General features: G+C 38.3%; 1 protein-coding gene across 3 annotated transcripts in view; it reads right to left on the reverse strand.

Annotated features, from left to right (window-relative positions):
* PLOD2 (procollagen-lysine,2-oxoglutarate 5-dioxygenase 2) overlaps positions 1–14,439 on the reverse strand; it is a 105,488-nt gene extending 91,049 nt beyond the window's left edge. For 2 of the 3 annotated variants that reach the window (XM_024244902.3, XM_024244900.3), the window contains exon 1: positions 11,741–14,439. In XM_024244902.3, the coding sequence (XP_024100670.1) occupies positions 11,741–11,849 (109 nt within the window). In that variant the 5' untranslated portion in view covers positions 11,850–14,439. Of the gene's footprint in view, positions 1–11,648 lie in introns of all 3 variants that reach the window. The other variant, XM_024244901.3, reaches the window with a different exon arrangement.
* Positions 14,440–26,250: the final 11,811 nt, after the last annotated feature.

Below are 26,250 nucleotides of genomic sequence, written 5' to 3' on the forward strand. Positions count from 1 at the left end.
TGTGAACTCATTCAAGTCACATATTTTGTAATTTTGTACCACACTTAAAAGCAACTTCCCTTCCTCTATTTCACTTACCCTCTCACTCCCATCACCTCTTCAAACTGAATAGGACTCTTTTTCGAAAGAATTTTCTACAAACCAAATAAGCTTTTAAACTAATTTAAGTGTGGGATATTCTGAGAATTATTAAGAAAAATTCATGCCTTGCATCAATAAAGAATTTAAATCTGGTTATAGAAAATCAGATATAATTATCAATTATAGTTATTTTTTAAGTTTGTGTCTACGGTTCAAAAGTAGACTTCTTAGTTTATCTTTTATCTCAACATGAAAAAAGAATCTCACTTATCCACTCTGCCATAACCCATGGAGTTGACAGTACTGGTGTAACAGAGCCATTCAGTGAGAAGGAGCCCGGTTTGTTAGGATATTATACTTGCTGTTTAAAATGTTAACACTTCATTTTTAAAAAAACATGTTTATGCTTGAGGAACATAAAATATCAAGTGATATTAAACAATAAGATAAAAGTTAGTTTATCATTTTAATAAACCAAATTTTTCTTCAACCTAATATACTGTACAAAAGAAACAGCTACTGATATTTATTTGCTTATTCAATAAATAACAGTTAATTTCCAAAACCAACACCCAGGCTAAATACTTCTGTTAATATTTGCTAATCTTACACTTAAAAAACAACTGTATAAGTAACTATATATGTTTTTAAAATTAAGTCACCCTCTTTCCCTTCCAATTGCTCTGCTTGAACTGCTTCCTTCAATTTACATAAAATCCACCTGGAAACAGTAGGAAAAATACCCAGAAAAAAAAGCACTGCACACCACCATCTTCTCCAACGATTAAGTCTCAGAAATACGCTGCATTCTAAAGATGCAAACACATGTAGAACAAATGCTGCTGTGACAATGACCTAGCAATATATCAACGAAGAAAAGTCCAGATTAAAATGTATTTATACTTTCTATTCCTTTCTTAAGGCTCAACAATAACCTCCATGGCTAGTAAACACAAATGTGTACATACACATATACACATATACGTATGCACATACTTTGCTCCCACAAACTGATTTCGTTTTTATTTACCATGTTTTCAGTTCACTAAATGCAATCATATTTTAAAGATAATTAATCAATCTAAAAGTTGAATCTAGGTATTCCGATGACTATTTATGTAACAAGTTAGAAAAGGGTCCCCAATTTTTAAGTAGCACATATCATAAAACTTCGCTTTAACTTCTACATAGCCATTAAAAAAAAATGAGATCATGTTTTTCGCGAGAATATGGATGGAGTTGGAGGCTATTATCCTTAGCAAACTAACACAGGAACAGAAATCCAAATACCAAATATTCTCAGTTATATGTGGAAGCTAAATGATGAGAACTCATGAACACAAAGAAAGGAACAACAGATACTGGGCTCAACTTAAGGGTGACGGTGGGAGGAGACAGAGGAGCAGAGAAGATAACTACTGGGTACTGGGCTTAATACTTAGGTGATGAAATAGTCTGTACAACAAACTCCCGTTACGTGAGTTCATCTGTGTAACAAACCTTCACGTGTACCCCTGAATCCAAAATAAAAGTTAAAAAAAAAAGTTACCAGCGTAATTGTTATTAATTTATTTGACTTAAAGGTCAGGACTGAAACAGATGAATATAAGTTTATTTTTTTAACAGCATACAATATTTAAATGTACTGAAGAGGACACGGTTCCTCTCTGAAAACAGAAAATAGCTTCATAAAAACACCAGACTTGTTTTCTCTTCTCATATAAAAACACTTGGAATCTTTTTAAATGTAAATTTAATTCTAGTTACTCTTGGCCTACTGTCCTGCATCTAAATCAAAAGCTAATTAAGAGAAAAAGCGACACCAAGTCCTGGCCAAGTCCGGATCTTGATACAACAACTAGTAGAAAAAGTAGAATTTAAAACACAAAACAACCTTATATCTATGCCTTCTTTGGCCTAACAAATAATAGTAAGTTTTCTTGAGACCTCTTTTCTGATTCCTGCAGCACTCTGCCTCTACCACCATTCTGACACTTAAAAGTCAAGAGACATTGGCCAAGCACGGTGGCTCACGCCTAATCCCAGCACTTCAAGAGGCTGAGGTGGGAGGATCACCTGAGGTTGGGAGTTCAAGACCAGCCTGACAAACATAGAGAAACCCGGTCTCTTCTAAAAATACAAAATTAGCAAGGCATAGTAGCGCATGCCTGTAATCCCAGCAACTCAGGAGGCTGAGGCAGAAGAATCACTTGAACCCGAGAGGCAGAGGTTGCAGTGAGCCGAGATCGCGCCATTGCACTTCAGCCTGGACAAGAACAAAACTCCGTTTTTAAAAAAAAAAAAAACAAAGTCAAGAGACATCAAATCACAGCACTATAAGGATCACAAATTACAAGTAAAATCTGATGAGGCTCAAGAATTGGCTCAAGGTTGGTGAGTGGAAGGATGAGAACTTAGATGTAGGTTTCCTGATGCCAGATGTGTGTGTTCTTCCCTGCAGTCCAGGTTGCTTACCCGTAAGTGCTTCTCTGATTTGCTCAGTTTTATATATACATTATTTTCCCTGTAAGAATCTTAGAATTTCAATACAAAACAGGAACTGAGCCTTGTGTGGTTTTTGTTTGTTCATTCTGGTTTGTTTTTTCTGTTTTTCCTTCACACAAAGCAACAGAACACAGACTAGCCAGTCAATAAATACTCCAATTATATTTTAAAATATTAATTACCAAAATTTCACAGTATTACACAATGGGAATTATTGTTGGCATACATTTGCATCTAAAAATTTACAATGCTGTTAGTTACCTCTAAAAAAATTGTATTATAAGAGAATTTGTAAAGCTTAGCTAAATAAACTAACGCAGATTTACTAAATTATATAGGTTTATAAAAGCATACACAAATTGCTACTAAAATCAAGAATTAAAGCAATACAAAAATAGTTACGGGCAACAGCATAAAAATTTTCTACCTATTGGCTGGGTGCAGTGGCTCATACCTGTAATCCCAGCACTTTGAGAGGCTGAGGCAGGTGGATCATCTGAGGTCAGGAGTTCGAGACCAGCCTGACCAACATGGTGAAACCCCTGTTTCTACTAAAAATACAAAAATTACCTGGGCGTGGTGGCACACACCTGTAATCCCAGCTACTCAGGAGGCTGAGACAGAAGCATCGCTTGAACCCAGGAGGCAGAGGTTGCACTGAGCCAAGATCACACCACTCCACTCCAGTCTGGATGACAGAGCAAGACTCTGTCTCAAAAAAAAAAAAACTCTACCTATTGAAGAAAATTAAGTGTCCAATGGCTAGAGTTATGCTAATATGTAATGTAATATGTCCCTAAGAAATGACAAATATACCTAGACCATCTATTACCACTTGTCTACCCATGGATCTCATGGACTCCAACCATGGAGAAGAGTTGTCTGTGTAAAAGAAAGTGGTAGGAAGAAGTGAGGAATGAGAGTGAAGAGGGGAGAAAGAAACGCTGGGCAAGGACACAGAATTCATGAACCCTCAAAATGTGCTGGGTGTGCAGGTATCCAGGTTGCTTACCCATAAGTGCTTCTTTGATTTGCTCAGTTTTATATATACATTATTGTCCCTGTAAGAATCTTAGAATTTCAATACAGAACTATACCAAAGTCAGAGAAGAGTAAGAACTCTGAATCTCTACTTTGTAAGTCTGTTCATTTCTTTGCTTTGGTGATTTTCCAGTGTGGGGTTTTGTTTTGTTTTGCCCTTGGTTACTTAGTAAAGTCACTGTTTAAAAAATTCCAACCTTGTCTAAACTAAACTAAGAAGAAAAGGAGGATTGTCCTTCTCTAGACGTGGCCGGCAGGAATTACAGAGGCCCTGGACCAGCAGGGCATTCTGGTCACCACTGTGGTGCCAGCTGGAGGCCAGGAAAAAACCAGCATAGCCAGAGCAGGAGAAGAGGCCTCTGAAGACAAGGTGCCTCAGAGCTGGCTTGGGCAAGACTGGAAAATCCCATCAAAGAACCCATCCGCCCTCTTCATAACAACAGTGCTCTAAGACTTCCCCAGGTGATCACATTAAGGAGATCATTTTGGTCTACCAGCAAACTGTTAGCTGGTTCCTTTTTTCAAAAAGAAATAATTTAAATTCTATATTTGCAGAATTTTTAAAGATGAAATAGCTGTTGGTGTTTAGTACATTGCTAGAAACAGGAAGGAAAGATTTAAATATTTAAAGAACCTGTTACAGAATGCATTTTAAAAGATCTAAATGTTACTGGCCCCCTTCTTAGCCCTGTGTGCAGCACCCGTTAAGTATTTCGCACCTGAAAGCCCACAAAAGTTGTGGCTTCAAACCATTTAAAACAGAATAGTCAATGACAGAGCAGCCTTGCCTATGAGACACTGTGTGCTGGGGCTCTGGAATAAAGTACAGCTTCTGGAGCTTTTCTTCTCTCAGGCCAGATCGATGCCCTAGCATCAGAAAGCCCAGGTTGCCAAAATCCACATGTCTATTTCGCTTGTTGCTGTGCCTGTGGAAGGGTCAAGCTGCGGAGCATGATGCATATTCAATAACTCCTTACTGCACTTGAGTGTCCGAGACTGACCAGGAGTGCTGTCAAGAACAATAAAAATTATGTGTACTTGAAAATTCCTTTGTCCCATAAAGAATTTTTACCTGTCCACAGCACAAAAAAAAAAAGGAAAAGAAAAACAGCATTTAAATCAGAGGAAAGTCCTATCTCTTACCTACCATTTGGAAGGAACCTTAAAATAGGTTAGCAGTAACTAGAAAGCAAATCAGAAAGTTCTTTGTAAAAATTTGAGAATATAATCCCAAATTAAATGAGCAGATCATTAGTTAATGCACCAGGATGTCTTATGCACACAAGATAATAAAAGCAATATTAAAATCAATAAACTATCAGTAGAACAAATATTTAATTTCAACTGTGGCCCATTTTTGAAAATTCACCAATGTTTATATGAAACACTTTTCCTGACCACTCCCCTGCCTCAAGTAGCCCCTCATTTTAGCCATATGTTCACCAAGACTTTTATTTGTATTAAAAGTCTATTGAGTATATTTACAGTAATAATCATGTTCTTTATTGTATTCAAACTTGAAATACGGTTTTTTTCTCTAAACTTCTGGTGTAGATTTTTATTATAAATACAGTAGTTCTTCAGCCAAAAAAGAAAAGGACATTCCAATGTAGTATACCTTGTCACTTCTGTATTGATAATGCCTGGGGAGTATCCCCATCACTCATGAACTTGCACAGAAACTGATACTGTCTTGTGAGAAGACTAATAATAAAAAAGAACAGCAAAAAAAAAAAAAAATAGTGTTAATTGCTCTTGAAATGAAGAGCAAAGGTTATCCAGTTGCTATTTACAGATTTTTCCCTGGTTAAAATTTAATTACAAACCTATACAAACTAAACTTTAAACCTAATTTCTTATAGCAGAAAAGAAATTGTAAACATGAAGCATATTTCCACACTAACAAATTAAGCATCTTCTCACTTAATCACATCTCCTTTAAGAAATAAATTCAAGAAAGGGGGAGTATATCCATATTTTAATAGAAATTTTAAAATGATTTTTATTTTCCTAAATCTGCCACAATATGCTACTAAAACAATCAAGGCCGGAAAAAAATGCATGAGTGAATCAGTAACTAAGTATGTAAATGCATAAACCTGATTGTATTGTTTTGAAGAAAACCAAATTAAAATTAACAAAAAGTACATTTCCCTCTTTTAATACACAAAAGAAAATCTGTAATGAAAATCTTCCTTCTGTGTATAAAAACAATGTATCTTTGCTCTTTGAATTGCTTGTAAAGTTACTCTGAAAACAAAAAATTATTTGAAGTTACTACATTTTTAAATTATAAACAGTATTTTTTGAAGAGGTATCTTTGTGACACAGTCGGGCAGTAATCAATTCTGTACTGCTACACCATCTTTAGTAGTGTAATTACCAAATATGGGTTGCAACATGTAGGCTTTAAGGTGGTAAGCAGAATAAAGATAACAACAACAGAGTTGCAGTCCCAGCTACTTGGGAGTCTGAGGTGATAAGCAGGATCACCTGAGCCCAGGAGTTTCAGGCTGTAGTGAGCTATGATAGCATCACTGCATTCTAGCCTGATCTACAGAGTGAGACCCTGTCTATAAATAAATAAATAAATAAAATAACACAGTCTCTATAATTCTACTATTCTAGGTAACTATTTTTAACTGCAATCTCAATAGCTTTGAAAATTAGTTTCATTGGCCAGGTGTGGTGGCTCACACCTGTAATCCCAGCAGTTTGGGAAGCCGAGGGGGTTGGATCACGAGGTCAGGAGTTCAAGACCAGCCTAGCCAAGATGGTGAAACCCCATCTTTATAAAAAAAAAAAATACAAAAATTAGCAGGGCATGGTGGCGGGCACCTGTAATCCCAGCTTCTCAGGAGGCTGAGGCAGACAATTGCTTGAACCCGGGAGGCAGAGGTTGCAGTGAGCCGAGATCATGCCACTGCACTCCAGCCTGGGCGACAGAGCGAGACTCCATCTCAAAAAAAAAAAAAAAAAAGAAAGAAAGAAAAGAAAATTAGTTCTGTTCAGTTTAGTTTGGGGAGGTAAGCATTCTACAGCAAATGCAAATGAGTAAGATGTAAATTAAAAAGAATATGTCATTTTAAAAGCCACCAAATTCTCAGTTTAGCCTAATTTATAGCAATGATTTAAAAAAATAAAAATACTCATTGATAAACGTGCTAATTATTTCCTCCCAGGAGCTCAGCCACAAATTCATAACCAGGTTTCTAGAACAAATTTCTAGAATATACTCAAGCTCTGAAGAAATATGCATCTCCTTTCCAACTAGCCATCAGTGTTTTATTCATTTTTGATCATGAGAACACTACTTACACCAAAGAACATGTCTTGATAGCTTCAAGTGCTGTGTTTAAAAAGATGTAACAGAGAAGCTCTATGTTTGAACGCAAAACACCACAGGAATCACCAGCAAATTCTAAAATGAAAAACAGGTCTCTGAAATGCCCAGAGCCAGCTGCTACTGTCCAGAAGCCAGCTCCTTCCCACAGAGCAGCAGATCGGCATGAGCCACAACTTAAGTGGGAATGCCATCTCCTAAGGCAAGGTTCGGCAAAGCTTTTCTGTACAGGACCAGCTAGTAAATATTTCAGATTTTGCACACCTCATAGTCTCTGTAACTACTACTCAGCTCTGCCTTGTAGCACCAAAGCAGCCAGACAATAAGTAAACAAATGAATGTGGCTGAGAGCCAATAAAACTTTAATTTCATATAATTTTCATGTTTCATAATATATTATTCTCCTTTTGATATTTTTCAACCATTTAAAAATGTAAACATCTCTGTTAGTTCACAGACCACACAAACACAGGTAGCTGTTTGGGGTCTGCTGGATTTGGCCTATGGGCCATAATTTACCACTCTGGCCTAGGGCCCAGTTTTCCTTCAGCCTGTGCCTACTCCTTTCTCCTCCTTTTACATAACCTGCAAATTATGTCTTTTCCCTTTTAGCAAAGCTTTCCTTTTGTTTCTCTAAGTCACTGATGGCCAGTTTCTGTTTCTTTCCCATAGGTCCCAAAAGTCCAAGAGAACAATTATGAGGTCAGGAAAGACAAGTACAGCCTGAAGAAGGGGCACAGGTCCCTCTTCTACTGCTTTCCAGCTATGTGAGCTTGTGCAAGGTATGTAACCATTCCAAATCTCCATTTCACCACCAATAAAAAAAATTATGGCACCCAACTACCTGAAAGTAATAGTGAAGGTGCCACTTTGTATTGAGAAAAGCAGGTAAAGCGGGAAATACAACCTGTGGAGAAGGGTTGCCAAACATGGTTCAGAAACAAGGCAGCAGATATTTCACTTCTAAGCTGTTAAATCATGTAGCGTATGGGTTCCCAAGCAGAGAAAGGAAGCTCAGTGAATTCAGATAAAGTTCTGGGGGAAGAAGAAATTAGCAACCTCATTGACTGCATAATTCTCAGAACAGGCTAGAAACTCAGTAAGCAAAACCTGAGAATGTCTGTGGCAAAACAATAACAGTGTAGACACTGAAGAGCATAAAAATGAATAAAACTCAGCCCTTCACTTTAAAGAGTTTATAATTTATTAAACATAAGGACCTATAGTACAAAGTAAATATGATTTGTACAAACCAACCACATTAAGAAGTTAAAAATAAAAAGAACCAAACAAAAATAGCCAGGAGAAGAATTTCCTAGGAGCTAGACTTAAACAATAAACAGGATTTCAAAAAACTAAAAAGGAAGGAACAGAAATTTGGGAGTGCTATTCAGGTACATATCTAGGATTACAGGACATGGGGATTCTCAATTCAAGTAGATATTATTAAATTGTTCTCCAAAGACCCTGTGCTTCCATTAACGGTCAATTCCCATCCTGACATTTGGTACGATCAGAGTTTATTTTAAGATGCTTTGTCCCATGTGATGGATAGAAAAGGGTAGCTCAATTTAATTTTCATTTCTTGTCTTCACATTCTGTATAGTAGTTTTATATGTCTGTTGTCATGTGAAATAAAAGGCACAGTCTGTTTATGGATGACATGTCATTCTGTGTGGCTGAAGCACAGAATACAGAAAGCACAGAGGACAAGACCCTCTCTCTTCCAGAGGTTTCTCCAGGCCTTTGCTCTTTTCCTCTCCACCCCGTAAATTGTTGGTTTGCATCAGTAGATAGGGACAAACCTTTCCTTTTTTCCTTGAATGTACCACAGTAAATTAGAGAGTTTATAAATGAATGAATGTGGTAGAAAAATACTGGTCTTGACAGAAACATTTGAAACCATTTCCTTTATTTTTGCCCAAAACTTGGTTTCTGCCCAATTTGGATCATAGAATAGTAAGGTGCCTCAGAAAACACACACAAATTTGATCCAGGTCTGGAGACCTGACGGCAAAGACTTGGCAGGAAAACATCCACCTTCTCCTTATCCCATCTAGAAGGCAGAAAGGGCAGGAAAGATAAATCAGGGTATGAACCTGATTTACTGGCACTGATTAAGAAGGTTCTGCCTCCGAAAGTTCCCATAAGGATATAATTTTCAGGTAACAATTCCTATACATTATTTTCAGAGAAAATGATTATTTTAGCCAAAATCTTATTTAGTCTTTCCATGCTAAGAATAAAGTGGCAACCAAAAGGAATCAATACAACACATAGAACTCTCAAAAATTTAACAAAAATCTATGTTCTCAACTCTGGTCAACAAAGCACCAGAGCTAGGAAAAATTACACTCCAAAAATCGATGAATGTGTATCACATTCCCAACCACAGTGGGTAAACTGAAAATCACTATAAATATTTGTTTTCAAAAATGATTTGCTGTTATCATTCCAGTAACACTATAATGCCATATTGCCTCAAATACAAATAGATTAGTCTAATCCAGTGATTCTTAACCCTGGGCAATTTTGTCCCTCTGGGGACATTAGGCTTTTTTTTTTTTGGTGCTCAGATTAGAAAGGGAATACTACTGGCATCTAGTGCACAGAGGTTAAGGATACTGCTAAACATCAATGCACAGGATAGTCCCTCAAAGCAAAGACGCGTCTGGCTCAAAATGTCAATAGGGCCAAGAAATTGTGATCTAAACCATTTCTTCTTGGTTAGCTGGGACATGTTGACAAATACACAGGGTTAGAGATGATACACACTCTTCTTAAAGAACTATTAAGCTAGACAATTTCGGGTCCTATAGAAGATCTTGATATTTATGTCAACGAGTAAGCTTCTATTTAGTAATTTTCAGTTGAAATATGTAAAGAATAAAATAGACCACAGTCCATGATTCTGCCCACCTTGTCAAGCAGTTTACCTCTACATTTATTAGTTTATCACATAACCTATGAGAACACCTACCTACACCGAAATTTGTAATCAAACTGGCTACTGCTGGCTTCACCTATCACAAATTAGTATCTTCCCACATTTCCACCCTAACCGAATTCTCCATGCCTGCTTACCAAGTGACCAGTCCTCAGATTTAAACAGTGGGTTTCATGTGGTCTTTTCCTGAGGAAACTTTCATATCTAAAATTATCTTTCTCTGATATCACAATCCATTAAAAGTTTACTGTCCAGTTCCATGAAATTTAAAATCCAGAGTGAGAAGGGAATTTGATTTTGACTATAAATATAAAGGCAGATACAAAGGGATGTCCTCTATTAAAAAGTTAGGGGTGTTGGCAGTGAAGTGGAATAAAATATACAAAGGCCAAAGGGGCCTCTCTAAATATTACAAAGTCCTTAGAGGTTATTTTATTTCCCAATTAAAGTTTCCTTGGGTGTTTCAACAAAGAAAGACATTTTTCTGGGGAAGTCTTTTTGTTCTGTTTTTCCTTTTTAAATTTCTCTACTTCCAAATTTGCTGAAAGTATTTAGTTTCTACTTTCTAGATATTATGTTAGAAGAAATATTTTTAAATTATGCAAAAGTTTAGTTCAAATTTAGACGAATCACACGGGTTCAGAAATCCATTTTTAAATGGTCCCATATACCTAACAAAAAGAAAAGCATCCTGTAACTGACAGAAATCCATCTGAATGCTGAAGTTTCTCAAGCTAACAAAGCAAGCACTGTTTTGTAGAAAGATAGGCAGTTCAGCCTGCTGACGCTTTCTGAAACACTTAAAGATGAAGACAAAACTACTGCTACATGGATTAGCTGGACCGCAAACCAAATGTCACTTTCCGAATGTAACTCTGAAATAGAAATTTCTGTCCTTAGGCTTAAGAAAAGTTCAAGTAGAAAAGCATTCTATTACAAACTTGGGGGAAAAAATGGTGCCAAAATGACTTAACAAAAAACAAAACAAAACAAAAAGGACATTAGAAGGTCATTTAAATGCAAGCTCTAATTTCAGAGAGTTGAGCACAAAGAGCACAAATGTGGAAAACTCCAAGGATTTTTCATGTGCCACAAAAGGCAGCAAAGCATGTTTAGACAGACGTGGTGAAACTCTCTTTAATCTGGCTAAATGTAAAAAGTTTTGTTTTACACAGCTTCTGAAAACAAGAAACAGCACCGGGCTCAAGAAAAGGGTAGGTAAGGGGAGCAGCTGTATGTCCACAGCTTCCCCTTCAGATCCCAGAGGAGGAAAGCTGCCGCCTGGAGGTACTGGGTAGCCAGGCAGCCTTACTGAAAACAACTTAAGGTTTTCGAGCGAGCGTTGTTTTTGGCAAGAGGGAGGTGTTACCGGCTGCTTCCTGGGGTGCTGGAAGGAATGTGTCACCATCAATTAGAAAGTACACTAAGCCCCGTGTTTAGGTCACAGAAGGAGTACTGCCTCGTCCATCAAGGATAAATCCATGCCAACTCTCGGAAAGGAGGGGAAAGGAGAGCTGCAGGAAAGGTGTTGGTGCCCATGACCTGCAAGTCCAAAAGGAAACTCCAACTTGTTCTGCAGGGAAATTCGGACATGCTGAGTTCACCGAGAACTCCAAGGAGTCAACGAGGGCGGGTGCCCCTACACTTCCCCTGGGACCAGCGCCCCCCCACCGCAATTCTGGGGAAGACCCCGGCGGTCCTGGAGAAGAGGGACAGGCCCCCACTACTCACCTGGCCAGCCCCGCGGAAGGGCTGGTGGATGAATGAACTGCCCCCCCGCCGGCCGAGCCTCGCGGGACAGCGGCGGACCGCGGGGTGCTCACCTGTGGGGATGCTCGAGGGCTTCTCCGAGTCCGCACCCAGACAGGGATTCCAGGGGTGGAAGACGAGCGCCAGGAGCAGCAGCTGAGGCTTCACCGTGCATCCCCCCATATTCGGCCCTCGAGGGCCGCGCGGGCTCAGGCGCCCACGGCCCCGCAGCGCCGCGCTTCTCGCGAGAACGCAGAGACCCGGGTACGCCCTGAGCCGCCGATTGCGGGCGGGAGCGGGCGGGAGCGGCGCGCGGCCGGCAGCCGGAGCGGCGCGTAACGCAGCAGAGTGAGGTTGTCGGCGGAGACACGGAGCAGCAGGCGCCCGGGGCGCTGCGGAGGCCTTATAGGCTCCCCGAGGGGAGGCGACGGGGCGGGCCGCGCCCTGGCTATTGGCCGCCCGCTGACCCGCGGCCGCTGCGCGCCCGGTGCGGTCGCCTCAGCTCGCCCTCCTGGGTCCCACGTCTGGACTGTTTGCTTAGCGCGGACGCTATTTAAGGAGCTGCCTGCGGCTACGTGTGGAGGCTCACGCAGCGCTTCTGGCTGGAACGGGGAAGCCTGCACTTAGCTTTGGGAGTGGGTTTGGGAGAGGGAGGAGGAGCCGCCGGGAGTCTGGCGGGAGGGCGGTGTTCCGTCTGGGTTCCTCTCTGCTGTCCCAGCCCCGGTAGCTTCCACAGCAGCCTTGAAGGGTGAGAATTTGCTCCTCTATGGACTTGGATACTCCACCCAGTCTGAAGTGACTGCAAATCTGCAGCAGTCTTGGCTGACTGGGACCTCGCCAGACTCTTAAGCCATGGAAATGGATCGCCCCTCATTAATTCAGGGGCAGGTTCATCAGCCTGTAAAAGGAAGGCCGTGCTTTTATTTTACTCCGTAAACCGAAAGTTTTATTGTCCAGTGAACATTTCTTGCTCCGCCGCTTGTGCCAAGAGAGCCTTAGACTCTTTCCAGTAATGAGGCTTGTAAATCCTGCGGAATCGGAGCCCAGCGTGTGTAATGCCAGGGCTGTGCTTACAAGATCTTCCTCCAGTCCGCATGGAAAATTACTCCCAAAGACGTGGTCGGAGAGGTCGAGATCTCTGAGCCTTGGCCCCCACTGCTTCCACTTTTGACAGATGTCTAAGAAAATTCCCTTTTTTCTGTTCTCACATTTTAACTAGCCAAGGGTTTAATTTGTTGGAATGAGTGGGAGCAAAAGCACAATTAAGAAAAAAGCTTGACAGTTTTGCCTCATACATTTAATGACATAAGCTATCTTATAGGAGAAAGAGAACCAAACTGCTACCATTCTGGAATCTCCTGCCTAAATTTTCGTGAAATTAGAAAAAAACAGAATCGAGACAACACCTGTTATAACTCTGGGCCTTTGAAATTAAGACAGAAAATTATGGAAAAATGTGTTCCATTATGATCACGTTTTGTCTAAAATTAACATATCAAGATAACAACTTAATGCTTTCATCTTATCTTGATAGATTAAAAACAGGTGGAAAACCCTGCAAAGAAACGTTGCCTGGGATGTGACATTTTAGAAAGAATCATTTCCTGTGCCCAGAACTAAGCCAGTTATTACTCTGTTTTGAAGGTTTGGTCTCAGTTTTTTAAAAGAAGAGGAAAACTGGAGAAAGTTCTGAGAAGAGTAACAAATAATTAAAGAAATGGAAACTATGACCTGTGAGAAGAATGAAATAAGGTTTATTTAGTCTGAAGGGGAAAAAAAAAGCTAAAAGATGGATTCCTTAATAACAGCCTTTCATGTGTGGCAAGTACATCTTCATAAAACTAGGCACAAAGCAAACAGCATCAGTCCTCTGAGTCCAAGGACTCTGCTAGGAATGGCTGGTGTTTTGGCCAGATCTGTCTCCAGAAAGCCAAACCTGCAATTGCCAAACTCCTTGAACTTGACTTCTTGCTTCCTTGGTTCTCCAGTATCTTTAAGAACTTGCAGAGCTACAACCTGGCTTCCTGCCCTCCCAAACCCCCGTTCCCCTCATGAATGGTTAACGGCTTCTCTGCATCACAGATGTGTGTGTGTGTTTAAACTCCAAAAGTCTACTAATAATTTCAGGTCATTTTGACATTCTTCCTTCTCTGTTAAGAGTCACAACGTCTGTGCTGTGAGAGTCGTATAAAGCAAGTGTTTCTTTGGGATTTTCAAATACCTAGACATTTCTAACACAGTCTGAAAGAGCCCCAATTCTGAAACCAAATCCTTCCTGCTTTCTTATATTTCCAGCCATCTGCTGAACATTTCTACTTGGATGTTCCATTGGCACAAACTCGATATGTCTTTTTTTTTTTTTTTTTTGAGACAGTCTTGCTCTGTCGCCCAGGCTGAAGTGCAGTGGTGCGATATCCCCTCACTGCAAGCTCCCTCCGCCTCCCAGGTTCACACCATTCTCCTGCCTCAGCCTCCCGAGTAGCTGGGACTACAGGCACTCGCCACCAGGCCCGGCTAATTTTTTTTTTTGTATTTTTAATAGAAACAGGGTTTCACCGTGTTGGCCAGGATGGTCTCGATCTCCTGACCTCGTGATCCGTCCGCCTTGGCCTCCCAAAGTGTTGGGATTACAGGCATGAGCCACCAAGCCTGGCCCGATATGTCTTTTAGCTCATCAAATCCAGATTCCACTCAGCTCCCTCATCTCTGTTGATACTCCTGCTCTCTAACTCATATGGCCTCAGACATTTTTACTTCTCTCTTCCCATCCCCCACACCCGCCAACTCACAGAGCTGGACTCCAAATCTTGTCATTTTTTCCCTTCGTGTTCTCTCTTCATCTATTCCTTTCCATTCTCACTACTACCTCACTAACTAATGCACTCTTGAGTGTATCCTAAGCCATTTCCTGTAGACTTTCCCTACCACCAGTGTAATACCACTGTATACCACAACTAGATTAATCATACTCAGATATCCTTTTGATTGCTTCATCCCCAAACAGATTTCATAACAGATTTGGAAACAATCCACATTCCCTAACCTAGTATTCAGATTCCTTCATGCCAAACTAAACCCAACCAACATAGTTTGCTTTATTATCTCCTAAAGCAGACCAAATACTTTGTCACTTTAATTCTCTAAAGTTTAGGTAGGAATCATTTGGGTTCCTCCGAAGCCCAAGCATGAGCCCAAATTCAGTGACTAGCGGTTTGTGGAGAGTTTCGAGAAAACAAGATAGGTGAGGCTAAAATGACACAGGAAAGGGAAAATATCCAATTAAATCAACCACAGTGGGTAATGGGAGCTTAATCCCACAAAATTGATGTAATATATATCACTCAAAAATATCCTGGTCAATGGGTCAGAGAACTGGGATATATATTCCCAACACCTATCAGTCATTGACTTAAGGGCTGAGGAACACTCACTAATTCCCAGGCATTCCCAACCTGCTATGGTAGCAGCCACTCCGATGTTGTAACTCTTGATCATAAGAAGTCAGGGTGACGTGCTCAGAAATGGTAAGGAAATTTGAGGAGAAATGAAAGAAGCAGCATTTGCTCAGCAACCGTACCTTTGTTCTTGTTATCCCTATATCTAAAAAAAAAAAAGGATGACAAAACCTGTCCTCCTTCCTTCATTGGGCTAATGTCTGTCAAGCTCAAGTGCCACCTCCTACAGGAAGCCCAACTGGGGTACCTTACCCTACCTCAGGATGGGTTTAGATGTCCCTGTTCCATGATTTCTAACTTCTGAAGCAAACCTCTCTCATTTATGACAGGGTCTTTTCTTAGAATTATTATTAGACAGTGTGTCTGTTAAGGTCAGGATTCAATTATTTTTCATCATTGAAGAGTAAGTACCATAGTAGCACATTTGTTTATTCATTGATTCATTCAAAAAATATTCCGTGACTACCACATCTCAGGCATTGTTCTAGATAGATGTTGGTAAAAACAAATTTATTAGTGACAGAAAAACAAACATCTATTGTGCTTTAGTTTCAGGTGAAACAGATAAACATATAAGGTAATAAGTGGTAGAGAGAAAGTAAATCAGGAAAGGTAACTGGGAAGGACCAATAAGGTGGGGAGGTATACTGAAACCTTAGTAAGGGATCCTGGGAAAGCCCCACTGAGAAGACGATTCTTTAGCAAAGATCTGAAAGTGGTGAGAAAAAGAGGGGGCCAGGATGTACAGGGGACCTGTGTTCCAGGCAGAAGAAACAGGAAGTGCAAGGACTGTGAGACCAGAAATACCTGGAGTGTTGTGAGGAGGCAAGAGGGCAACTGAGTGTTCAGTGACTGTGCATAAGAATAGTAGGAGATGAAGCCTGAGAGGTAACAAGCAGGGCGGAGGCAAGCAGATAAACAGAGTGTGATAAGGGTAGAACCTAGTAACAGCTTTGTCCTTTACCCTGGATGAATTGAAAAGCCGTTTGGATGGTTGTAAGCAGAGCAGTGACATGATCTGAAGTAGGATTTAAAAAGGATCGCAGAGTCCACAGCTGCCACATTAGAGGAAGACAAGGGAGAGTGAGTGGAGAAATAAAACAGAAAGTCTGTAGACCTGTAGACCAACTTGAAGGCTAATGCAGTGGTCCAGGAGAGAGATGACAGAGGCTTTAAGCAAGTCAGTAGCAGTAAATGAAGGTCAATTTCCAGATAGATTTGAATGTAGAGTCAACAAAATTTGATGTTTGAATGTGGGCGTAAGAGAGAAAAAGGAGTCAACGAATATTTATTCAATGAATATTTGTGGAGTGAATAAGAAGTAAAGCTTTGGGAATTTGTGTAATAACTCTGGAGGTACAGAGGAAGGGGGATGTTAAATGAATTAGAGGACAAAGAAAAACCACCAGACATCCAAGAGCTGAAACTCAGAGAAGGCGGACCCTTTTGAGGAAAGAGGAAAAAGAAATTAGCAAAGGAGACTGTTAAAGTCAGATAAATAGGAAAAATGTTACAGAAGAGAGACTGGGGAATAGGAGGAAGCCTCAGAGAGGTCATTGATTATAGCATTGGGAAACACAAGTTTAAGATCAGAACTTAGATGGGAGCAGAAACCACAGTGAATACAAGATATAAACTGGAGATGAGGGCTTAGAGAACACCATGAAGCAGAACTTTTGTGCTGTGACTCTTCATTCTAAATCAGGTCTCTGCTGCAGATGTCAGGGGATGACCTCTCTAATTTTAGGATCATCAAGTTGCCACAAATCTGAAGCTCCCTTTTATATATGAGAGGTTTGCAGTCCGTGGGCCTCAGCAGTTTTCCCTTTAAATTCTTTAAGCTGTAATTTGACAGGAATGATTTACCAGGTGACTTTTTCAAGGCTGAACGTCCTTTCAAACAAAGCCTATATGAGACCAACTACATTTTAAGAAGTTAAAAATAAAAAGAACCAAACAAAAATAGTAAAGGGAAGAATTTCCTAGGAGCTAGACTTAAACAATAAAATGACCTGCTTAACACATAAGTAAAACAGGTTTCCTCATGCAACAAAAACAGTAATTTATCACAGGGAAAATGAGCATGGTTTATTCTCTGAGGTGTTTTATTTCTTTCATTTCTTATTTGTTTTGAAGAGAAGATAAGGACACTTTAAAGTATGTTTTTTTAAATAACACTAATTCTATGTTTTAGTCATCTTAGTGTGCTTATCTGGAATCTTCTTTATGTGGATGTGAGTTGTGAAACCCTTGTACCTAGCAAAATGATGTCAGATGTAAAACTAAACTCAGCCAAGTTCAAAGTAAGAAGAGCATGCCAGGATAGGAAAGAATGCCAGCAAACACAAGTATTTTGAAGATGATTCTAGCAGATGTTTGTGACTAGTCAAAATGATTGGGCAGAACTGTCTAGGCCATGAGTCATCCTTCAGGGTCAGCAATCATTGTGGCATTCACATTCAGTCTTCCAAATATGTTTGACCAAAGTTCCACACGATGACATACTTGTTGGCATAGGTAACACCAGATTAGCATTAATTATGATTAATCACCATGTATAGTCAACATTTTCTTGTTCAACAGTAGTTTCTAATTTTTTTTTTTTTTTTTTTTTTTTTTTTTACTGACTCTCTGCCCTTATAATCTCTCATTCTCCTGCTTCTCAGGACCATTTAGCTCCTTTCTCTGACATCTGCTCTGCCCAGAGGCAGATTTACCCTGAAACTATTGAAGCTTAAATGTCAATGCCCCTCACTTGCAAAGGCCCCTGTAAGTGTTAGGAGTGTCTGGGAGTAGTACAATATGCTAGGCTGGAAGGGAAGCCAGGCTGTAATCAGGAACAATCACTAAGAAAACACTTCTCAGAAACTGCCTGAGGAAATCTTAGAAAAAAGGGGCCTGAGCTCCAAGGATTCTCTAAATTATTGGGTTTTCTTTTCTTATTCTAAATAAGTACACACTTCTTTATTTTATTTGATACTTGTAACTCATATAATCTTTTTTAAAAAGATCTCTAATGCTTTAGACCCCCATAAATTTTGACTGGCTTTTTCTCCTACCCCTAGAATCTAAAACCAATCCTTTCCATAAGTATTGAGAATACAAGGAGTCTATGATCAACAATTCTTGGGCTCAGCATGCAATTGAATCTTTCTGAGTCAGTTCTGATTGTATGCTATGCTCAATTTCCGATAATGATATTGTTACTTTATTCCTCTATGATTAAGCATGCCCTTATATACTTTGGTTCAAGTATTTTAGTCACTATTTTGGATCCCTGTCTGATTGCCTAATTCATCTCAGACTGAGCTCTTTCCTGATCTTCTTCTGAGTTTTCCAGAAAACGGAGTTCTGTCACTTAATTGAATCTCTGAACCTTCTCAAGGCCTCCTGCCGGCATTGTCTTACCATCTACTATTAGGTATTTCTTTACCCGTCCTTCCCATGGCTCTTAGTCTGCTGGTTCTATCATCCCTATTCTGGCAGAGCTTTTTATGACAGACATGAGATTAACATACATTGATTACAAGTGTCTGATTCAACCAGAAACTTTCAGTTAAACAATTGTATTATAATTCTACTTGGTGAGATCTCTAAGGATGCTATCTTGAAATGAAGTATAGTCTACCTAAGAAAATATTGAGATCTGTTATGTAATAGAAACAGTTGTAAAACTCTAATATTGGATGTTAAAGATGTAAATAACTCTAATATTAGATGTTATATAAAGAACAGAGAGGATAAAATCATAGAAAATTATAAAACTTTGGTCTTAGGGAAGTGGATATCCTTCAGAAATATGGCATAAAAGTACAAATGGTATTCTTAATCTGCCATTCTTAAAATCTGGATAATGCATTATGTGGCCCTTTTTTTTTTCCAAAAAAGGAAACATTTTTGCAATAGAACTGAAAGTAAGGAGAATTTACTTTAAAGCATATACCAATAGAGAAAAGCATGGCATTGGCCGGTGTGCCACACCATGCCCAGTCTGACTGCAGCACCTTAGAATTATAAGTGTTGTCTTCTTTAGAGTATTTTTTCATTACAGGTTTCTAAAAAGGATAGTTTACATCAGGTATAATTTTCTGTATTATAGGCACAGATCACAATGCACAGAGCCACTTCATCCTTTTTGAAGATCACTATAATGATCATGCAGCCCATTTGCTGAATGCATGTGAAATGGTAGGTGAACTCCCTGCAGACATCTTATTTTGCAAAGTTCTCTAACATTACATCACACCACTCTGATGTTGAAAGGTAACCATTTGGTTACTGCCCTCTAATTTATCTTTTACTTCAACCACAGTATTTTTCTTAATTACTGTTGCAGTGTTACTTTGTTAATGTCTATGGGCCCTCTTTTTTTTTTCCAGCTGTTAATATGGTTCTTAAAAATTGGAATTCAGAGATTATTGACACCAATTTTATCCTAAAAACATTATTTAAGTGCAAAGGATTATCAGTATTTACCAAAAAAGGTTTTAGGTATAATGAAAGACAAATACTTATTTGAACAAGTTATTAAATAAAAATTTTTTCCTTAAACATTTTAAATTTCAAGAAATGAGAAATATTATCAAATCAACTACTTTAATGCCTTCTTTGAATTCTTCAGCTTTTCAATAATTATAATTTATTGCCTAAATCAAAATAAATAAATGATACAACTAGTATCCACACAGCAAATTTGGCCAAAATCAATCCCAAAAGTCAAAAATCTCATTTTATCTTTATTCCACTCATGATTTTCTTAAAGTAGATGCACAGTTTTTCATTCAACAAATAGTTTTAGTGCAGGGACCACATTCCAGACACTGCTGTTTGTCTTTCGGCTTTCAAAATGAATTAGATCCTGCTTTCTATTTGAATACCTACCTACAAAAGCAAATCACTCTGCTAAATAATAAATTAAATTGTTATAACTTGATTTAGTCTGTAATATATCAAAATTAAAACGTATTAAAGAAAAAATAAATTTTCTGAATTTGGGAAACTGGATTATTTTGAATATATTACAGTGTCCCAGATAAAATAATAATTTGAATTATCTTTTTAAGGTAATAGTTTGTTGTCATTTGTTGTTGATATTGCTAAGGTGTATTTGACAATGGTCTATAATTAAGTAATTAAAGTTACATAATTATTTCATAGTCAAGAAACTAATCAATTTTGATATTGCAGCCACCTAAAACGAAAAATGCCACTTTTATTGTGAGAATAAATCAATAGAAGGTAAGTTATTAGAGTTTATTTGTAGTCTTTATTGTTGACAATAGGGCACATCCCCTCACTTTCACAGGCACTAATTTCTTTCTCTATCACAAATTTGATTTCCATTTTTAAGAGGATGCTTTAAAGACTGCTCAACAATGACAGTATGAAATTATGTTGACCTCAAGTCTTTGACTCAGGCCAATCTGGGTTCCAATCCTGATTTTGCCACGTATCATCTATGAAACCCTGGGCTGTTTCTTAGCCTCTTGATTTGGCTGAAATTAAATAAAACTTATTATTGCACATATGAAGTTATCCAGAGACAGGGAAGTCCCCAGGCACAGTCTATTAGGTCTCTGCCTCTCTTTCTCTCTGATGTTATTGGCCTGCCCTCCTATGGTTCTTGTACTGGTAGCAACATGTTTGCAGAAGTCCTGGGCATTAGGTTGACAGGAAGTTACCCAGAAAAAGAAAAAGAAGTGTTTTTATTTCTGTCTTTACCCAGAAACTGCCCAGAAGACATCCCCTTGTGTCACTGGCCAGAATTAGGTCATGTGGCCATTTTTAAACCAATCATGCCAGAGGAAAATGATTGCCATTCATGTTTAGCTTCATATCTATCCCTAGAGCTGTAGATGATGTCAGCTCTCTCTGAATCACACAGGAGACAGTTTGATTTGGAAACTTAAACAAAATTTAGGCCCCATGAGCAAGAATTATGAATGGTTGGATAACCAATATAGTCCATTACCTATTAGTTGACTGCCTACCAAGGAAGATGGTAGATTGGTAGAAGTCTCTCTTCTCTCTCTGTCTCTTTCTGTTTCTCTCTCTCTCTCTCCCCGCCCCCACACACACAAACATACATACACACATTCGCACTCATAAACATACCATCGCCAATCCTCTGCATGTGTGTCACAATTTTAGTTAGATTAATATTTAGTGTTTGCATGATTGTGGTTGTATAAATAATATTTATTGTTAAGCTAAGTAATTTACCATAATTCAATTTCCTTTCTTGTATGTTTTCTGCTTTTCCTGGAATTAATAATTGCCTTTTAAATTTATTTACTGTGTAATAAACTATCATTAAATTCTTTATTCAGTTGCTTAGTTTTCTATATGCCATCACTACATTTTAATTCTTTGGGATAAGCTGTCAAACTTCAACCAATGTGGTCAGTCACATCCAGCAATTTCTTTGTCTTTTTTCTTAGAGATGACTCTCCTAGAGGAAACCTTCATCCTTCTCCTACCTGGACTGATGGAGCTGAAATTCCCATGGGATTTCTCATCATTGTAATCATTGGAATCCCTTAGCCTCTCTCCTTTATTAGATGCTCATTCCTGTGATTCATTCCATTGTTTTGGTGGAACACATCCTCCAGTAACTTTCTGAGAAAAAGTTCATGAAATGTAAATGTTTTGAAACTTTTCATGCCTAAAAATCTACTCATTCCACTCTTATAAGTTAAATGCTAGTTTCAGCGAATATAGAACTTTAGATTGGTTTTCACTTTCCTTCAGTATTTCAGATTGTTTCATTGTTACAATGACTTCTGATCAAGCTTGTGTTTACAACCTGTATCTCTTCTCTCTCTCCCTGTCTCCCTCCCTCCCTCTATAATCTTTTGTATTCACAGTGTTCTAAAATTCACAGTGACATAATGATGCATTTTGGGGTAAATCTTCTGTCATTCATTGTTTTGTGTATTCAGTGAACCATTTTTTGAAAAATTTTCCACTCCATTTTCTCTATTCTTTCTCCTATATTGATCCTCTAATTTCCTTACCTTCTCTGATTTTTCATTTATTTGCCTTTTTATTCTATTTAGAATATTATTTAAATGTATCTGCCTCTTTCAAATTTTAATTTCATAATTTAAATTTTAGAAGCCGTTTCTTATTTTCTGAATGTTCACCTTTAAATGTCAGTCCATTATTGTTTTATAAATACACTGTCTTTTAATTCTTCAAATATAATAGAGTGGTTTTTTTTATAGTTTTCTTCAATTTCATGCCGGCGCTCTGTTTTCTTCAGTTCCTTTGTTTTGGCCACTATATTTATGTGAAAGCTTGCCTCATATGGTCCGCTTATCCTTGACTTTCTAGTCAGAAAAGGTGTTTAAAAGATGACAGATAGCTCTATGTGCAAAGGTGGGGTTTGTCAACTGGCGTACATTTTGTAAGGTGATGAGAGAAGAGAACATCTAAACATTTTGTTTGAGGAAGGCTCCCAATGTCAGTATCTTTTGATGCTACCTTTTTTTTTTTTTTTTTTTTGAGTCAGAGTCTCTCTCTGTCACTCAGGCTAGAGTGCAGTGGCGTGATCTCAGCTCACTGCAACCTCTGCTTCCTGGGTTCAAGCAATCCTCCTGTCTCAGCCTCCTTAGTAGCTGGGACTACAAGCATGCACCACCACACCCAGCTAATTTTTGTATTTTTAGTAGAAGGGGGTTACACCATGTTGGCCAGGCTGGTCTTGAACTCCTGGCCTCAGGTGATCTGCCCGCCTTGGCCTCCCAAAGTGCTGGGATTACAGGTATGAGCCACTGCACCTGGCCTTGATGCAACTTCTCTATAGAAGAAAACTTCGATCTCCTGAATGTAGGGGAGGCATGGCCTTTCAGTTTGGCTGTTATATTCCAGTTCTTGAATAGGGTGGGCTAAAATAATCATGTGGGTCTTACTACTCAGAATGTAGAGATTCATTTAGCTGCCATATTTTTAGTGTGTTACTTTATGTTATAGTCATCTTAGGTGAGTTCCTTAGTCAATTCCCTCTATTCTACATACTGCAGACAATAATTCCCCATTTCACTGAAGAGTTGGAGTCAAAGGAGGAATAGTTTTCTGTCTATGCCAGGAGAGACAGAAGATCTGAGGTGCAGAGACTTCCTATAAAGACTTTATATTTGGCTTGTGGCCCTATCACATAACTTCACATTCCAACATACATACTAGCTCCAAATTATGAGTCTTTTTCTAACAAGAACTGCTTTGTTTCTTACTGAAATTTTCATCTGCAGGCATACAAATTTCAGCTTCTTGAAACTTGTATATAAAGTCTGAACGATCAACATATTAAACATATATTCTTTAAAAACTGTATCATCAAAATGAACTTAGTCACTAAAGAGTGAGCTTGATGGTGTCAACATTCCATAACATATATTTATTTTACTGTATCTATATAATTACACCTCAATAAAATTTGAACTTGACCTGTGGGAATGAGGTGATCTGGAGGAAAATGTTTTAAGGGTTCTTTGTAGAAAGTCTGTGTTTGTTTCATCTGCTGATAAGGACATATTTGTGATTCCAACTAAACTACTCTGCTTTATTCATGCTTCTGTTTGAAGAAATAAAATGTGCTAAGGGTGCTTTAAATCAATAAATGCAGCTCTCAGGGACTGGATGAAAATGTCTTTTATGAAACTATTTTGATGCTTTATTAAATAAAAAATGTATTGATTCATCTGTAGAACTTTGGGCACCGTGTACATCATGTGTACTGGGAATAGAGTGTGTTGGGAACAGAAGCATTTCCAGTCCTTTGGGAACCTGAAATCTATCATAGGGGATGATGATGAAAAAATAATTAAAAGCATTGTAAATGTGATGAAAGGAAGAAGTACAAAGTGTGTGGATGTGGGCTGGTATGGAGGGTTAACATAGTCAGGGAAGGGTTTCATAAGAAAATGTTTAAATGAAGACCGAAATGGTAAGACTCACTAGATGAAGGAGGAGTTAGGGAGAGAGTATTCCAGGGATTTGAAAATCATAAAGCATGAAGACAAACACAAATTGCTCACCAGTAGTGAGCAAAGTGTGTGAGAGGAGGTGGAACTAAAGAGGCAGGGTGGAGTTGGAAGGACGTTTGGTGGAGGATGGTTGGCTTTTATGGAAATGTCAATTGGAAGTTGTTGAAGAGTTTGAAATGCAAGGGAAACATAATCAGATTTGCTGTTGAAAAATATCTTTCCAACTGCCATGTAAACAATGGATTGGAGGCGATTCTACCTTTTGGGTATGGTCCAAAGACAGCTCAATTTCATCCTTTTCTTTTCCATAAAGTGAATAGAATTAAAATAACACCTGAGGTCAGGAGTTCGAGACCAGCCTGGCCCACATGGCAAAACCCTGTCTCTACTAAAATCATAAAAATTAGCTGGGCGTGATTGCAGTCACCTGTAATCCCAGCTATTTGGGAGGCTGAGACAGGAGAATCACTTGAATCCAGAAGGCGGAGGTCGCAGTGAGCCGAGATCGTGCCACTTCATTCTAGCCTGGTCGACAGAGCCATACTCTGTCTCAAAAAAACAAAAAAGAAATAATTAAGTATTATACACATAAAAACTAGAAAGATTTTAAATTGAACTATAGCCCTGTTAAGATTGCTTTTAATAAGATTTTGCATAAAGTAAAATTTAAAAGCTTGACTATGAAATAATTTAAATCCTTTCGAAAACTTCCATAAACAAACTGGAACCTCCAATTGTTCACGTAAAACATGAACAATATGTAAACATGTAAAACAATATGCCTAGCAAGCACATGATTTGTAACTGCATTTGTATATTCTGAATCCTTTGTAGTATATTTAAATTATTTTAAATATAAATTCAGTTTAGCATTAAGTCAAAAAAATTTAAACGAAAGGCAAAACTATCAAAGTAGTTCAAATTCAATATCAGTTTTAATAAAAACTCTCAAAACATATAATCTTTACAACCAAGACAAATTAGTTTTTCATTTTTCTAAACTCAATCCAGTGTTTTTCCTGTAATGATTTTAAGCACTAATGCAAGAGAGAAGGTCCACAAAACATCTATTTTATTTTGCATTAATTTGTTCTTTGCAGTAATTTGAGAAAATACATTCAAAAATTGAACAAAGTTCAGTTTTCAACATAACTAAGAAACCAATTGTATTCAAATTATAAAATAAATCTGTGGATGATCTGCAGTACTAGAGTACCATAACTCTGAGAATCAAGTACTCATAGATACCAAGGTCACCATCGAGACAATCGAAATCAATATTGTTCCCTTCATATCAAATGTTGCTGAGGCTTTCATATGCCCACCTACAAAAGGAATTTTATTGACTTTTAGTGCATCATTTGAAGAAAGTTTGGTCTTGGTCTCATGACAGTGTGAAGAGGTAGCTATGGAACGTGAGGCATAGGTTTTACATTTCCCTGAGTTGCCACAAGGATCTGCTAATACAATTTGGCATCATTCATGGTGCCAATAAACACTGTGTGCATTTCAGAGATAAAACATTTAGCCTCTCTTAAAGGAATGTAGTAATTGTAAAAAGAAAGATGTTGTGTAAGGTCACTATGCATGGAGATCTTCTGCTTCTCCAATGAGTTCTCATCAGAAAGTGCCTTCTCTTACCTCCTGGGCCCCTGACAGATAGCAGGCCCAGAGCTACACCAAGGCTTTCTACCTACCTCACAGTGTGAACTCCCAGGAAAACATGTCTTATCAACCTAAATTATGAATTAAGTTGATATAGCATTGTTTGATATTTTCATCGAACTGCTTGAGAGGGTTATGTCTTCTTTGGTTGAATCAGAAACAGGGTAAAGCCCAATATTTATTTTTAAAGTTACATCAATGCGATTCTGTTTTAGGGAACTTTGGAAGTTAGTTTGACAAATGATTTTTGATCAAGTGTTCGTTTCCAACCTCACAAATGAAATAACTCTTGCTCTGTACTTGCAAGCCATATACTACATTAGAAATAGTCATATTGTTTTTACTCTGTAGTGGGCATAAAGAAGAATGTAACAACCTTTCCTAAAATAAAATTTTAGAAACTGTTTAATTTGCTGTTCAATTTAATGAGATGTACCTAAGATGCCTAACTCCAAGTTGTTGTTATTATTATATTTT

Source organism: Pongo abelii, chromosome 2 (genome assembly GCF_028885655.2).
Source record: "Pongo abelii isolate AG06213 chromosome 2, NHGRI_mPonAbe1-v2.0_pri, whole genome shotgun sequence".
In the NCBI taxonomy this organism is placed as follows: domain Eukaryota; kingdom Metazoa; phylum Chordata; class Mammalia; order Primates; family Hominidae; genus Pongo; species Pongo abelii.